Source organism: Lycorma delicatula, chromosome 3 (assembly GCF_047948215.1).
Source record: "Lycorma delicatula isolate Av1 chromosome 3, ASM4794821v1, whole genome shotgun sequence".
In the NCBI taxonomy this organism is placed as follows: Eukaryota; Metazoa; Arthropoda; class Insecta; order Hemiptera; family Fulgoridae; genus Lycorma; species Lycorma delicatula.
In genome coordinates this window covers 13,097,163-13,115,392 of record NC_134457.1, presented here as the reverse complement: position 1 = coordinate 13,115,392, position 18,230 = coordinate 13,097,163, and the positions used below count along the sequence as shown (strand labels likewise).

The window sequence follows — 18,230 nt, the reverse complement described above, 5'->3', positions numbered from 1 at the left end:
ACTTTAATATTTACTACTATATTATTGTAAATTGAAGAGCTAAAGGATGAAACCATATTATCTTGTGCTGGACTGGTCAGCAATGATGTATTTCATAAGGCAACTTCTTTCTGTTATATAGAGATTACTTTGTCAAGAATGAAAAATAAAGATTAGTGTGATTATTCTCAATCAATCATAACAGCTTAAAACCAACACTTCAAAGCACCATTGCAAATTTAAAAATTCCAATGCTAAATTTCATTTCTGAAGAAACATTAATTATATTTACCCAAATATGAACCAAAAATTTAACCAAATGAATTTACCAAAAATGAAAACTTCTAACAACAAACTCAAGAAATATTTGTAAAAATGAAAAATTGATCTCAGTATACAAAATTGTAAGGATAATTGTGAACCACTGTGTACAATAATTTTAAAAGTATGCTTAATATTAAATTACATTTAATAAATTTTACTCATAAATTATATTTTTAATTTTATAAGAACTTTACATGAAAAAAAAACTAAATCCAACATTACGAATTAAATAAATAAAAAATATAATTAAATACACCATTCCGTTGATCTCCATAGCAGAGAGGAAGCATCTAGGAATTTCATCCTGAGGTCTCTGGTTTAAATACTGGTCAAGTATAATTTTTTTCATTTCAATTCATACTACCACAACACAAGCTTCTACCTTATATGGTGAATTTATAAAAAAAAAATTAAACTTTTATCCAAGAACCTTTAAACAACTAAAAAAACCTCCCCTAGTGCAGTTTTAGTATACATAAAGTTTAATGTAGAATTTAATAATCTGAATTAATTTTAAACTACTCGCCTCAAAAATTCAAAATTCTTCCAATCATTTACAATTATGATACCCAAATTAACATGTTTAAAATTATTTGAAACCAACTACTGATAATTTTCATGAACACAAAAATGTTTTGTCAAATATGAATGAAATTTATTTAGATATAACATTAAAACAATTTTGTATTCATCTAGAAAGTAGTTTTAAGATTTAATTTGCAGAGGTTCTTCATTATCAATATCTAAAATACTGAAATTTATCATATTTATATATAAAATTCATTATTTTTTTCTTTATTAGAGGAATTAAGAAACTGATACAGTAGTACCATCAAAAATTGGCTTTACTTATATTTACTGGAATAAAAAAAATGTAAACTGAAAAGGAAATTTCCTTGGTAGAATGAGAGTTGAAAGTAATTTGGTTTAAATTATCAAGGATAGTTGATGCACTTTATTTAAACTACACTATCAATCGAAAATATATATATATATATAGTTGTATTCTGATACATATGAGTATATACATATATATATATATATTTATCCAGTACTAGACAGCAAAATCTACATATACACTCATTATATTGTTCAAAACTTAAAAATACAAAACATATTTTCAAATAAAATGACAAAAATTAAAAGATATGTTTTAATTAATATTAATTTAATAATACCAAGTGAAGATGCAGGATTCTGCGAAAACTAGTTATTGGAAATAGTTATTTAACTTATCTAATTACTGTGTTTTGAAGGTCTATATTTCATACAATATAAATATATATATATATGTTTATATTTCATATAATATAAAAAAATATATATATATATATATATATATATATATATATATATAAAGTTACTGACACTTCACAAAATGACTAACAATTTAATCAAATTTTTTTTACCCACTTACACATGAATCTATAATAAACTGAGAAGTAATCACGTGCCAAAACAATTTTATAAAGCTATTTGTTTTACTTTATAAAAACTATAATAATTAAACATAATTAAAAGTTAAGGCCGGTAATAGCCTAATTCCCAAAAGGATATCTCACCATTGAGGATTCTGTTTTACTAACCTTCTAGGTGATTTGTATATTAATATTGATATTAAATTTTGTAAAATTTTGCAATATGTAACATAGCACTGTGACACATATTTTTTGGCTGTATTCTAACAAGGTGCTTCTGATTTCAGAACATAAACATATTACTCTATGAATAACATGCATATACTCATGTATCTGTTAAGCTGATGGTACATTACTATTCACAAAAAGTGCTGTACTGAAGAATGTAGATTCATTTTGTGTTTAACAAGCAAGACAATTATGCTTTTTTTTTGCTTGCTTGCTACAAAGTGCAGAGACCATAAGCAAAATGTAAAGTTTATAGAAACCTGAGATAGTAGACTCTTAATTATTGTGTGTTACAGCATTAGGCAAAAAAAACAAATTTTTTAATCATATGTCTATCATATCTGGATTCAATACTGGGGAAATATCCTAATAAAACCATCAATAAAAGTGAAAGCTTTAAAATAAATTTGAAAAAAAAAACATTTTTTTTTGTATTCTCAGTATCGTCTGATAGATCAATATTCATGATCAACACCAATAGAACCAGTAAATAGGAATTTTTGTAATTCCATTAATAATAAATGTACATTTTTGCAAAATTAAACAAATTTACAAATAAACCATTTTTACTAGCTTCAAGAACACAAAGGCAAGAATAATAACCAAACTTTCAGTTTGTTTGAAAGCTCCAGTCTAGTAAAAATTTAATGGAAATCAGAATTTTTATTTAAATGGTTTAGACTTTGTCAAATGATATAATTTTAGTGATTAATTTTTACTTAAGTTTTATAATTACACTGATTACTTCTACATTTCTAGCAATGAGTGAGGGTTTTCCATATGGAAGCTTGAGCCTTTTCTCAAATGGCTCTTTAGTAACAGGATGATAAATTATATTTTTATAGTAAGTATTAGAGAAAGTGATGAGAATCAGTGATCAGAGTTCACAAGACAACAACTTTTTTAGTTAATAGAAGACCTTTCTCCCCAATGAGGGTAGTTTTTTGCTACTTTCCTATTTGACCCTCCTTCAACCCATTGTGCAAATTAATCTGAATAAAAGAAAAAGTTGTATAAAATACATTTATTTACCAAACTATTTCAAAAACAATATATATAATATGTTTAATACTTCTTATGCACTTTTATAGTTACTGTAGTCTATTAGGCACTAATTCAATTGATGTTTTACAAAATATTTTTCGTAATAATTATGAAACTAAGCACAAACTACAGCTGAAATAATTTTCTTTTTATCACATTTTCTAAACCTATTCTTGATAATTGCCCATAAAATACACTTTTTTCATATCAAGCAAATTAAATAACTATATTAGCTAAGTAAACATGAGTATGATTGTTTATTAATTATTTCCTTCATTTTTTTGGAAACATGATAGTGAGTAAGATACTACTGATAAATAGTTGTCTGGAGCATATTTATCTAGTTCTGGAACAACAGACCTTTAATTATCAATTTATCTAAACTGTCCACTATGACATCAACAGGGGCCATGGGTTTCTACCCATATGTAAGTGAAATAACCCTAAAGTACAATAATTTTGTTATGGGATATTTTGCAAATGATAATATGTTTCTGTGAATTTTTTTCATAATCAAACCTTTGATCATGTTGAACTGTTAATTTGAACCTTTAGAAAACCTTTCATCCAGACCTTAACAATATAATGTTTGCATTATGGCCCTATCAAGTTGTTTTTTCGTAATATAAGCAATTACACTACAAAATAAATTTTCTTACTATCTCCTAGCTTCACAGTCAACTTCCAACGAGTGTGCTGAACAGCTGAGCCACAAAGAAAAACACCTGCAAGCCTTTTGTAAGCATATTAATCTCAGAAGAATTTATTTCACTATTACTACAAAGAAACTGAAGTATGTTTGGCACTTTTAGACTGCTTTAGATCACCCATCGGGTTGGTCTAGTGGTAAACGCATCTTCCCAAATCAGCTGATTTGGAAGTCGGGAGTTCCAGTCTTCAAGTCCTAGTAAAGTCAATTATTTTTACACAGATTTGAATACTAGATCGTGGATACTGGTGTTCTTTGGTGGTTGGGTTTCAATTAACCACACATCTCAGGAATGGTCGAACTGAGAATGTACAAGACTACACTTCATTTACACTCATACATATCATCCTCATTCAACCTCTGAAGTATTATCTGAAAGGTAATTACTGGAGAAAAAACATGAAAAAAGAAAGAAAGAAAGACTGCTTTACACCACAATAATCTTTCCAACAAGATGAAATTGAACTAAATTTGTTATTCAAATTAAAAATTTTATTAACTACTCCTAGCTATTTTACATCTCACAGCAATAGGTGATGAAAAATCAAGCAGTGAAAGAGTGAACTGGAACGTACAAATGTTTGCAAATAGTTACATGTTTGTAAACAGTTTTTCATCCTTTGCTTCAGGATAATTTTAATATTCTGCATGACTTCATAACAGGAATAGTGAATATTCATGAGATGTGAATGGTAGGACTACATTCCTGTTAAAGGAATTAATGATTATCAAAGAGCAGGAACCCAACTGCTGAAAGATCTGTCTTGCTCAATTTTTTGAGATACATAGGCCTAATCCCTTTTAATCTCTTACAAGGGACCAAAAGTCAAATTTCAGAGGGCATCCTTCAAGACAGATTAATTAATTATCCATCCTTTATGATGGATAGATATAACTGAAGATGCTTAAAAATGACTAAAGATGCTTTGAAGCCTATTTTTACTTACTACAGATAAATTTTTCTAAGTTTCTTAGAAAATGGAGGTGTACAATTTGGCTGAAAGACATTATTTTATTTTTCATAAAAATTAATTAAAATATTACAAGCTGAATTTAATGATAAATTATGACAATGACAGATAATCTTTTTCTGGCAATTAAATGATTTTTTTTTTAATATTTCAGAAACTGCTTAAAAAATAATTAATCAAGTTTATCTAACTAATCCATACTCACTATCACATTAGAAAGTTTTTTAACCTAGAATCAGAAAAAGCATTTAAAAATAGCCAGTGAAATGCTGAAGAGAAGGGAAATACGTTAATACATCATAGACAACCTAAAAAAAAATCAAAATTTCTCTCTGTTCTCATTAATCTGCAGATAAACCATCACTTACAATCCACAATAAAAGATAACACTGTGTTTATATTAGTTCAAATTTTCAACCTAAATATACATTTTTTCATATTTAAATGAAAAAATGAAAGACTAAACAGTAACTGTTTTTTTTTTTAAATCCTTTCAAATTTGTTACAACACTAAAGAAAACACTTAAAATAAATCAATAAAGTAATTTACCTCAAAATATTCATGAACAGCATCATTTTCTTGAAGAAATTCTTGAGCAGCAGGTTCATCACGACAGTATGCAACATGTTTATCAAAATCCCTTTCCTGTAATTAAATTAAAAAAACAATCAGTTAAATCATTCAACAGGAAAGGACATACAAAGAATAGGTATTCAAAGAAAAATGAATATTTTCATCTTCATTGTAATTTCTGAACATTAAACTTATATTTTAGCCACGCTATTTGATGAATCACATACGACTTTAATAATTGTCAAACACCACAAATTATACCAAGTTCTTATTTTTTAAATTAAAATCTACTTTTCATGGATTATCTATATCATAAAGTAAACAATGTTTATAACACCTTTCTAAGTAAGAGATGATACTATGTTGAGTGTAATATAAAACTGTTAATAATTTCAATATTTTAAAATTCATACAGAGATAAAAATTAAATGCATAATTTGATTTTACAGGAAGGATGAATAAAACTGTATAATCCAATAAATAACAAGGGAAAAATTGCTATTGTTCGTTATGCGATTTCTATTTCTCATCATTAATATTATCATCTTTTATGACCACATAGGATCACTTTAGTCAAGTCTATTATCCAAGTATCTTTGATGGGACTGTTTTGGTATTGCGGTCCACCCAATACTTTTTCATAAGTTCCGATCTTTGTGCCATTCGTGTTGCAAGTTCTTTTCTTGAGAGTGGGAAACAAATGTTTTTGTTCTTGATTTTCTTGTTTAATTTTATCTTATCTGTGGTGTCTTCTGGTGAGGCCAATTTCCTTCAGAATCTCTTATTTCTCTGATTTATCTGTATCCCATCTTGGTGTTTTTCAATTTGAGATTGTACTGTACTAGCTGTTTCGAAGTCTTTAGTTTTGCATCCTCATGATATGTCTAAAGAATCCTAGTATACTCTTACACGTGGTATCAGTGATGGGTTCTAACTCTCTGTACACAACTTTGTCAGGTACAATCCACCATTGCCCGTCTTTCTGGTTCTTTATATTGAGAAGGATTCTTGCAATTCTTCTTTCGATTATCTGGAGTCTCTGTCTTTTGATTGTTCGTTCAGGTATAAGAGTGTTTCTGCTGTATAAGTGGCTTCTGGTTTTATAACTGTGTTGTATTGTTTTATTTGGACCAAGGTTTTTTGTTTCGGTTGTTTGTTATTTCTCGGAGATATTAAAACTGAGTTACTATTTTGAATTTATTACCGTATATATTTAGTTCTTTTAATTGTGTTGGTTTTTGGGACATAATTTCTGTCTTTTCAAATTATATTTTGAGGCCAATTTTATTTGCAATGTTTTGAAGTTCTAGTATCTGTGATTTAGCTTTGTCAGTGTCGTTTGCTAACAAACGACATTACCAAGTTGTTGGCGAAACCAAGACAGTTTGTTTTGATTTTTCAGCCTATTTTTATGTTTGGAGGACATTTTTTGAGCCATATCCTCATTACCGTTTCTAGAGAACAGTTGAATAATTGACCTATCACCTTCATGCAATCCTGTTTCGATCTCAAATAGTTCCGAGAGCTCACCTCTGAATTTTACTTTTGATTCAATGTTTGTGAGAGTCGGTTTTATTATGTTTATTATTTTGGTATGTAGTTTGAGCTGTCTTAGAATTTTTAGTAGGGATTCTCTGTGGATACAGTTATAAGCTTTCCTGAAGTCTACAAATGTTATCACCAGGATGTAGATGGATCAGAGAAATAAAAGAGAATCTAAAGGAAATTGGCCTTACACCAGAGAAGAATAAAGACATTCACTTCACACTCACAAGAAAAAACTCACAACATGAACATTTTCAACACTAAAGAGGACAGAAAGATCGGAACATATGAAAAAGTACTGGGAGGAACGCAACACCAAAACAGTCCCATCAAAGGGACTTGGCTAATGGACTGACTAAAGTGATCCTATGCACTCATAAAATATAATAATAATAATACATATCACAATAGACAATACTCTTGAAAAAATAACACAATTGTAATTGCTGAAAAAATTTATTGCCCTCTAACTTCCATAAACAATATACATAGCGAGAATTGTCAGCCACTTTTACACACTGTAATTTTATTTAAACAAAATAAAAAATTTCAGTTTATCTACTACACTGATGATGTGTCTAAACTTTCTAGTCATCTCTGATAAACAATGTCGCCTATTTTACCTTTAATCTGTGAACAACATTTAAATCATTAACAAATATTTTCTTCAATATAATAACAGTTGATTTACACTAAATCATACAAGATTTACACTAAAATCACATAACTAATAAGGCTGCACATAATCCCTGCAGAAAAACTTATGAAACCAAACTTGTAATGCAAAATAAAAATTCACATGACAAATCATTTACACCGGTCTCCCAGTCAAATTTTTAATCCCAACTTAAATAGAATTACAAATAAACAAGTATTAATCAATCAGCTGAAGTACAGATAGTCATTTATTCAAAAATACCAACTTAAATCATGAAGGCTGTACATGATGATGTACAACCATTACTGTTGCACTTCTTTTGGTCAATCTTGATGCAGACTTGAAAATTCTTTACTCCAAGAACTTTTACAATTAACTATGTCATAACAAAGCAAAATTAAAAGAAAAATATGATATTTCCATTTTACAAATACTTACCAATCTTATAAATGTTTTTCCTAACATTCTAGGCTCATTTGCATAATATTTAACACCTTCAATAAGAACCCTGAAAAAAAAAATGAAATAATATACCAAAATGTTAAACAATTCATTGATTAATATGAAGAAAAGTGATAATACATCAACTATTAAAAAGTAAATAACTCATTCTTACACCTAAAAAACCAAATAACTTATATGGAAATTAAGCTTCCAGAAGATATTTTCAGAGCTAATTATGTGGTTCCTTCAACATTAAAATTATCACTGCACAGCTGTTAATGTTATCAATGTTAAAATGTTTAAAAAAAATCCATTTAATATGTGGTCAAATAATACATTGATAGATACTTGTTTGTTTATTTAAACATTGTTTCTATTAATTTTTGTGTATGCAAATTTCATATTGTTTAAACATATTAAGATTTTAGTTTTAATATGATGTTAGCAGTTTTGTACCTGCAATGTTTCCTTACAATTATGAACAAATGTATGCTCTTTATGAATCTGTGGGTGAATTCATATCATTCAGAGTCAACTGTCGACCATACGTAAGGAAATGACCATAGTGATCTTACGGAAATAGATTCTTCATTTAATTTGAAAGTAAGTCATCAAAAAATTTTAATAATTAAAAAATATTATGCAATACTTAGTTAAAAAACATATATTTTATAAATAACATACAATAGCAGACAAATTAATCTGAACATAGATGTTATTTAATAAGAAATAACTTTATTTAGAAAAAAAATCATACCTGTACAATTTGTGAATATCTAGTAATTAATATGTTTTTATTCTTAATCACTTCACATGTATGATTTGGCATCGATTTAATAAGTATACTACAATTTTTTTTTTTATTTCTTCATCATGAAACCATACAGAATTATTGATTTAATGAGATCAAATTTTGATGTTTCATTCTTCAAATATTTTTCCTCTTTACTGGCAGTATGACACGGCACCAAATTTTGTTGGAACACTCCGTTGTTTTGTGGGAATTTGTTGTGAAGTTGTGTCATAATCCTTTCCTACAGAATCTTAGTAATCCATCACTTTTCACATACTATCTACTGGGAGTAATGAAGAAGGCCCAAGATTAATGAAGGCTGGGAGTAATGAAGGTAAAGCAACACCAAAATACTAAATATAACATTCAAAAACCCAATGCAATAACCCAATCAACTGCTAAATAACCAAAGAACAATAACCTCACATTACATAAATAACTTAAAGAGTCGGGGGGGGGGGGGGGTCAAGCAGTGTAACCTCAACATAGAAATAAACAAAAAATCTCTCTCTCTCTCCCTCTCTGTCTGTCTGTGTGCGCGCGCGTGGACAAGCACACATACATGTGCATGTATGTATGTATATATATATAAAACCCACCCTGAACAACAAATACAGTTTTTAGCATTATCATAAAAACACAGTATATTAAAACAACATTAAAAAAATAACAAAACTTGAGTAAAGGCACACTGATTTCATACAATTTTCTGGAAATTATCAAATATAAACAATTCTTAATGTCAACTAAATGACTTATTGAAAAATTTTTAAAGATTGATTTTAGTACACTTTTTGAAGAGAAAGTTATGAAAAAACTTTACCTTGTTGAGACAATGGTATTCAAATTAGACTTTGAAAAGTCTTTGTTATCTGTAGAGTTTCCAAGAGTACATTTAAAACTGATTGTTAGATTAGATTTTAAATTTATTATAACAGGTTGTTTTCATTTAGAATGTTAGTTTTTATGTGATTTTTGTTTGTATATTTTTAGTTTCTCAAATTATAAAATTTGTTTCCTTTGATGTTTATGCACAAGTAGTGATTGCAAAAGTTGATTCAGTAATGAAGTGCATTTATGTGTTTTCTTATTAATGTGAAAAGCTACAGCCTGTTTATCTCGGGAAGGTATTATTATTAATGAAACACCAGACAATGTAAGTAACTTCTTAAAAACACCAACAAGATTCAAAAAAACATATCACCTAATTAGTAATTATGAAAAAGGTAAAAAAAACATTAATTTTTTGATTCTCACACACAGAAAATACAAACACTATGCATTCAACAATCCTTCTAATCACACCATCAAAAATAAAATTTCAGCTTTAGAATCATGTTACACAGGCTGCACAACATTCCTCTTTCATATAAAGACTATACTAGAATGAACTCAAAACAAACAAACAAACACAAAAAGAATAATTTAAATGAAGAAACATAGTTTATAACACAGACAATTTAAGAAAACATTAAAAACCCCAATGCCATATCTAGCAGTGCCATAACACCTAGGTCTCCCAGTGGCACTTTCTGAAAAAGCTTAACATAAAGTTAATGTTAAGCATCTAATTAAGTAATGAAGTGTAATTAACTCAAAGGTAAATATTTTTTTACGACTTTCTCTGTCAAAAAGTGTACTGTACATACTTTTTTAAACGTGGTACATCATGAATATCAAAAATCATACTTTTAAATTATTCAGCTGTATCAACATTTGTTTAATGTTATTTAATTTATCAAATTCACATACCCTAATGTCAGATTATATTTTCATATCATAATCAAAAACAAAAGAACTATAACAACTTTATAATTATTATAACTTTCAATGTGAAGAATCTGATTCCAGTAAATGAGTATCGAATAAAATGATAATTAATTGATTGATTAACCTACCTTAACAGAAATGATTCAAATGAAACCCCAACCTTAATACTTTTAGTGGTTTCCTAAAATTTGAAGGCTAAGTGAAGCCATACAAAGTGACTCATTGAATATTGGAAAATAAAAACTATAAATTTGTATGAGAAAAAATGTAAGACTTGTATTCAATATACATTTTTAACTGTTTTATTGATATGATTTGATAAGTAAAATACAAACATTGAAAATAAATCTGATCTTACCTTACTTAAAAAAAAAACCCTTTAAGATAATCTGAATCCATAATTATTTTTATAAAATAATACCACTTTGATGAAAAATCAAATCATGTATGAAATCCCTTACTGCCAATTATGACAGTAGATATGAATTGAATTAATTCAACTAACGCAGTATTTTTATTAAATACTAGTTGCACCAATTTACCATTTTAGAAAATCATCATGCTGATAAACTTTCTAGTCAGTATTCAAATCTTACATACTCAATCTTTATTTAAATTACTGCTTTTCAAAATATTCAATATTCAATGGTTCCAAGATATTTTTAAAATTTCTAACTTATATTTCAATATGGGTATCCCATGCTCACTTTTAATAATTTGCTGTACAATAGTTGAATTTTTCATTTATTTTTATATTATTGTGTTTTTTTAATGTTCTCTGAAAACCTTTCCCTCAACAATAATCTACTGGTTAATCCTACAAATATATTAGTTTTCACATTTTATTTGTAAAATTCCACTACAATAATATTAATTATTTCTTCATTTTATAACAGAGATATTTAATTACTTTATTTGAAGATTTATATGACATATTGTATTTGACATTATTATACACAATAATTTAATTTTATCAAGACACTCATTTGAGAGTTGAGTGAATCTTCACCAAAATACAAGAGTAAAAAAAAAAGAAAAGAAAACGAAAAACGAATGTTATTCATAGTAATGGTACATCTTCTTATGAGAGATCGTGACTTTTTGTTCATTAAAAAAAACATACTTCAACAAGATAACCAACCAATAATACCCCTTTGTTATACATTTTCCTTTATATAAAAGCTATTTTCACTGTTAAATATTCATTAATTAAAATGTTTTACATAATATAAAATATTTCTCATCATGCAAAATAAATTTGCCATTTCTATTCTCTCTGACTGTAACCAAACTTACATTGGCTTTATAAAAAATAAATTATACTTCATCTACATTTAGTTAGATGATGCAGGCCATAGCAAAACAACAAAATACAACAAACAACTGGTTTAGAAATACACACAAAAAAAAGAAACTGCTCAAACTGCCAACACAGAGTAACATCTATTTAGAGTAATATTATTTTTCTATTTATTATTCTGTAACTGAAACAGTCCTATGGCGAGTGAATTGTTGTAATTTTAGAAATATCAATTTTCAGATTTGGGACAAACAATTTTTTATGGAGAATACCTTTACAATAGGGGGTTTGTATTATATCCACCACACCTTCATACTGTAAGCGTTTTATAGGTTTGTATTACCCACCATTTTTTTTTAAATTTTCATAATGTTTTTGTCATAAGGAGAGTCACTAACACTTTTACTATGCAACTGTTTTTTTGGTCACAGTGATTTTTATATTTGAAGGAAAAGTTTTATTTTTTACTGATTTAAAAGAGATTAGTTTTGTGAAGTTACTGTATAAAAATACTGAAATGTTATCTTATTAGTTATCAGCTACATACTCCAGCCTTCTTTTTAATAGATCGAGAAATAAATATATATGTTTACTGGTTAAAAACCAGAGAAAATAGTTTCACCAGAACACAAGAGAGTACAACAGTATCACAATCATTATAAAATAGAATCATTAAAAACCAAAAATGAAAGATGAAAATTATAATGTTCTATTTACACCACTTTTAAAATATTAATAGGCATGAATTTCTTTTAGGACTATTTTTTATGGTATTTTATTAATATTTAGCCAACACAAAGTAATATTAATAATATACTGATATTAAACAAATAAAAATCTTTTAAAAATAAAATAAAATTTATAGTTGAGACTGGAATTATAAAAACTAATCACAATGTAAAAATTAATGAAAATAACATAATTAGATATGTGTTTGTAGACAACTCAGCTGCAATAGTGTAACTACTTATACAATAATCAGGTTTTCCCTGGATGGGAATAATTCAAAATCGTTTTCTCACAAATTACACAGCATAATACTTGCAATTACATAATAAGTAACATGTAATTTTACTTCTATATCCATTTCTTTATAAGCATGAGTTAATTTTGAGTAAAAGTTAAAGAAAAAAAATGAATTTAATTTTTTTACAGGCTTTTCAATGAAATAGGCATTATAACCTTTGGTCACATAGTGGCCATAGTGACTGGGAAGTGAAATTGCATTTTCTTTATATTGTGAGGTACAAGGAGTATGAAAATAACATTCATTTAAAATGTAATCTCCTTATAGACAGAATATTATTAAATTAGTTTTACAAAAGTAACCTTTAATAATGAAAACAGTAAATAACTTACAGAACTGTTTGATACATTACTGAATACAGCAAATGTTCAAGTTTTATTCCTGCCTAATATTATTAGTTCCCAACATTCTCACTACGTGGCACATGCAAATGATTAATTTTATAAGTCTTGAGGAAGTCATAAACCGGTGCAAAGTGTACTCAGTGTTGTTTATGGTTTCATGATTTCAAATCAGTTACTATGGTTCAGAGATAATACACCACTAAATATCGCAAGCAAACACCTCAAACACAGTCTGTTATAACATGGTACAATTGTTTCATTGAAACAAGTTGTGTAGCCTGCAGGTCAGAGTAGACCTTCAATTTCTGAAGCGGCAATCGAACAAGTGTAGCACAGATTCATTCGTAGTCCAGGTAAACAAACAGGACACACCAGCTTATAATTGAATATTCCTAAAGTTACAACGTGGAGTGTATTGCGTAACTAACTTCATTTAAACCCTACAAATTACAACTGATACAAGCTTTAAGTGAAGGTGATAAAGAAAAACAAACTGAGTTTTTTGTAAGCATATTAAACAAAATTGAGACTGAAGATGTTCAGATATGGGGTGGAATCCACATCACACATTCAAACATGTACGGGACTCACCTAAGGTAAATGTTTTTTTTCTTCTGTAATCTGTCATAAAATTTAAGGTCCTTTCTTTTTTACAAAGTCAGTTGTAATTGGCATATTGAAGCTGGACATGCTAATGGACATCTAATGCAACAATTACAACAGAATATGGGCAGAGAATTCATTTCCCAGCAAGATGGTGTGCCACCACATTATGATTGTGCAGTTGTCACTTATCTCAATAGCAAAGTGCTGACTTGGATTGGACACAATGGAACAATTTCCTGGCCACCATGATTGCCTGATTTAACTCCAATGGACTTTCTCTGAATAGAGTTACATAAAAGACAGAGTGCTTGTTCCTCTGCTTCCAGGAAATGTTCATGAGTTGTCGCATCAGATAACACAAACAGTTACTACCATAGATCAAGACATGCTTTATAGGATTTGGCAGGAAACTGATTACAAATGGGTCATCTGCCGTGTTATATAAGGTAGCCATATTGAACATTTATAAGTGAAATTTGAAGATATACTGTATTCAGTGTTTTATCAGACATTTCTGTATGTTACTGTTTTTCATTATTAAATGTTATTTTTGTATAATTTATTTAGAAATACTCTGTGTATATATATATATACATATATAAATAATCTTTTTTCATTAACATATTGACCACTGTGTTAATAACAAAATTTAATATTATATTAAATACAAACCACCAAAACTTTCCAGAATTGGACAGAAAAATTTACTTTATATTCATAATGCAATTCAAAATTTCAAAATGAAAACAATTTAAAATAAAATGTTAAATTATTAAAAGAATTATATTTTAATGTAATTACAGAATTCAATACCAACTGAAGATGCAGGATTCTGCGAAAATCAATTATTGAAAATTAATATGTTAACTTACCTAAGTTTAGTGTTTTGGTGGTTTATATTTCATATAATATATACATATATGTGCCTATGTATAAAATTTGTGGCTCGAAAATTTCTAAAACTACTACATCAGTTTCATTGAAATTTAGATATGTTGTAGTAGTATATTTGAAGTTACGCATGTGAAAATTTGATGAAAATTGGATGTGTCATTCTTCAGTTACACTCAATTTAAGGTTGACAATGTGTTGTTGATGTATTTTTCATATCTGCTTATGCAATGAGTCACAGGGGTGAGTGAGTTTTAACTTGATGCTTGTGCAAAGGGTCTACTTGTTATTTTTAATTATTTCATTGAATTATTGTTATAATAATTTAACTATATTTTCTGTTAAATAATATATTTTAATATTAAGAAAAAATATATTTTAATATTAAATAAAATACAATTATAACTTTTTTTAATTTTCTCATTTAATTTATATTTTCTTTATTTACTGTGCAAGAAATTCTACAAAATAACTACACAAAAATAGTATACAAAATAAAATAATGAAAAGTTCTTGCGCAGAACTGTGTAAGAATCTATATCTATATCTATATCTTTTTTTATTAAAAGTAATAATTCTACGAATGTAAAATTCCTCAAAAATATGACTGCATCTTTTTCAAACTTATATTCATTTATTACACAATGTTATACATAACATTGTAACATAATATTAATTTATAACATTATGACATTTCTATCAGTTTGTCAGAGTGAGCACACAATCCTATTTCACTTAATAATAATAAAAAAGATATTTTTATAGTTGCGATGTGTAAAGCAGCTCATACTACAATAGTACCTAAGTTTTCAAAGCAAGCCCAGCATAGAATGGCTGTTATTCTTGAGAAATATTACACCAACTGTGAGAGCAACTTGTCTCATCAAATGAGTAAATAATTTATTTGGTTGCAACATGTAACATATAAATGAAGTTATTAAACTACATGATATATAAATACCTATGGTATACCTAAGATATATAAATAGTTATTTATTCAAGTTCATGGCAACACTTAAACATTATTAATATTCAGCATTTTTCATTATCTTTTTGGCCACATACAATTTCTGCACTGAATTTACACACAACGCATGTCAAAAAAGAAAACAGGATTCATTAATTAGTTATTTACATAATTGTTTCAGTGTTTTTTTTTTCTATGATGCATATAGAGCATAAGGTTCAAAAGCCAACAATCATATTGCTTTTTTCTGAGAGTAAAGAAATCACTTGTAGGATTGAATATCAACAAAATTTCTATGGATGTAATATTGTATAACAATATACGAAGTTAATATAGAAGGCAATGGAGAACCACTCACCCTTTACTTCCCATAAAATCAGATGTGATATTTGTTTTAATAATGGTTCTGCCATTTTTTTAATACTTCTATGGGACTTTTAGTTACTACAGGTTGCCTACAATAAAGTTTAATTTATTTTACAAGAGTAAAATGACTTAATACTCTTTCTTTTTTTCAATACTAATATTTCATTTTCGCATATTTTAAACTAACTGTATTTTTCAATACTTACTTACCATAAAATGAATGTTTGGTTTATTTTGTATTTTATTTATTCATTTTATTTCGGCATTTAACAAAAGGGTAATTGGTTAATAGTCTAAAAAACTATTACAACTAAAAGTATCTTCATTAATACTGTCATTTCATATAAAAATTTATTTATTTCATAAATAAGAATACGTTTATTCAGTGATGTACATGAAAAAAGTGATTAAACGTTTGAAAAACAAATTTAGCTTAAAGAAAACACATTTCTTTATTCTATGGATTATGTGGTTAAATAATTGCTTGAAACTAAAAAATAAACTTAAACAATAAAAAATTCCAGTTTTTGTCAGATGTATTAACAAAACGACTTTAACGAAGCAAAGTTCCTTTGAAATTATTAGATAATGACACAAATTTTAAGCAGGATATTTAAAAATCTATTCAGTTTTTTCACTTAATTTTCTGTCGCATAACCTTTGTTAAATCACGGGCAGGTGAGTATATAATTTTCCAGCAATTTCAAGTAAGATCGTTTTTGAAAACGATTTTAACAATTAAATTAATCCATGCTTTTACAATTACTACAAAATGTAAAAGTCTAACCAACATATGTAAGAAAAAGTATTCACAAACAGTAAAATTTATAAACTTCATTACATGCAATTTTATAAAAATTCACTAACACCGACACAAAATCCCTTAACTATTGATTCAAATCATAGTTCTGTAGAATAAAATTTTTCTTAGCAATGAAATAAAAATAAAAAATGAAAATATATAAGGCTAAATATGTAATTTTTGGCAATTTTTTTTTTTTTAAAAAGCTTTTATTTAACTCGCTTTAGGAATAATCAAATCTTGCAACTGCTATATCTTTTGACCTATCATATGAAAATCAATGAAATTTGGTACACGTATGTAACTTTGATGAAACTAATAATTTAGTAATAGTTTTGATAAACTAGCTTTTATTTAACTAATATTAATATTAACATTAATAATAAAAAAAGGAAACAAATTAAAAAAACACTCTAAAAAGTAAAAAATAAGAATTAAATAAAATTGAGAATTTTAAACAAAAAAAAAACATATTAACAAATATAAAAATGCACTGAAAAGTAAAACAATAAATTACATAAATATCTAATAAATAACCAATAAATAAAAAATAAATAAATATAATAATTATTAAAGTTTAAAATTAGAAGTAATGAAAATATTTAGTTAAATAAAAGCGTGGCGCAGTTTTTATAACAATGTTTTCAAATAAGTATTTATAGATAATTGCTGTATTTTAAAATATATTTTTTGTTTAATGAGGTTGTTTAGTATATGTATATATTTATCTGTAATAAAATAACTCAAGTTTTAATTCTTTGATGGTTCAAATTTGCACCAAGATGACCTTTAAGGGTTAATAAGATTAAAAATAAAAATAAATTTAGAAATCTTGCACAAAGTTGTTATTACATTTTGACGGTAATCTGAAAAATTATTAATTATTATCATTATTATAATTGTAATTGTAATTATGAATTCATTAAATAAAAATTCATAATTAATTAAAATGAAACTTTTAGCGGAAAGAGTGCATTCAATTTGGCTTAGATTACAAGCAGAATTCGAAGATGAACTTCAACTATGTGAGAACACGTACAAAGAAAGCGAGTGGGTGCATTTTCCCAGATTGTTACTTGTAGCTAGTTAATCTCAACTGGAGAGGTTCCAGCAGACCTTTCCGCCTCCTCGCGTCGTTATTGAAAATGAAAATTAATTGTTGTAAAAATAAATGTGTTGTTTTAAATAAATTATAAAAACTGCGCCAAGCTTTTATTTAACTAAATATTTTCATTACTTTTAATTTTTAAATTTAATAATTATTACTTTTTATTTATTGGTTATTTATTAGATACTGATATAATTTATTTTTTACTTTTCAGTGCATTTTTATATCTTTTTGTCTAAAATTCTCAATTTGATTTAATTCTTATTTTTTACTTTTTAGAGGGTTTTTCTAATTTGTTTCCTTTTTTATTATTAATGTTAATATTAATATTAGTTAAATAAAAGCTTTTTAAAGAATAATTT

At 26.9% G+C, this 18,230-nt stretch overlaps 1 protein-coding gene across 5 annotated transcripts in view; it reads right to left on the bottom strand.

Annotated features, from left to right (window-relative positions):
* Positions 1-18,230, bottom strand: part of Obsc (Obscurin) — a 613,188-nt gene that overhangs the window by 340,081 nt on the left and 254,877 nt on the right. For all 5 annotated transcript variants that reach the window (XM_075359431.1, XM_075359430.1, XM_075359429.1 and 2 more), the window contains 2 exons: positions 7,889-7,958; positions 5,224-5,319 (listed from right to left, as the gene is read on the bottom strand). In XM_075359431.1, the coding sequence (XP_075215546.1) occupies positions 5,224-5,319; positions 7,889-7,958 (166 nt within the window). The remainder of the gene's footprint in view (positions 1-5,223; positions 5,320-7,888; positions 7,959-18,230) is intronic.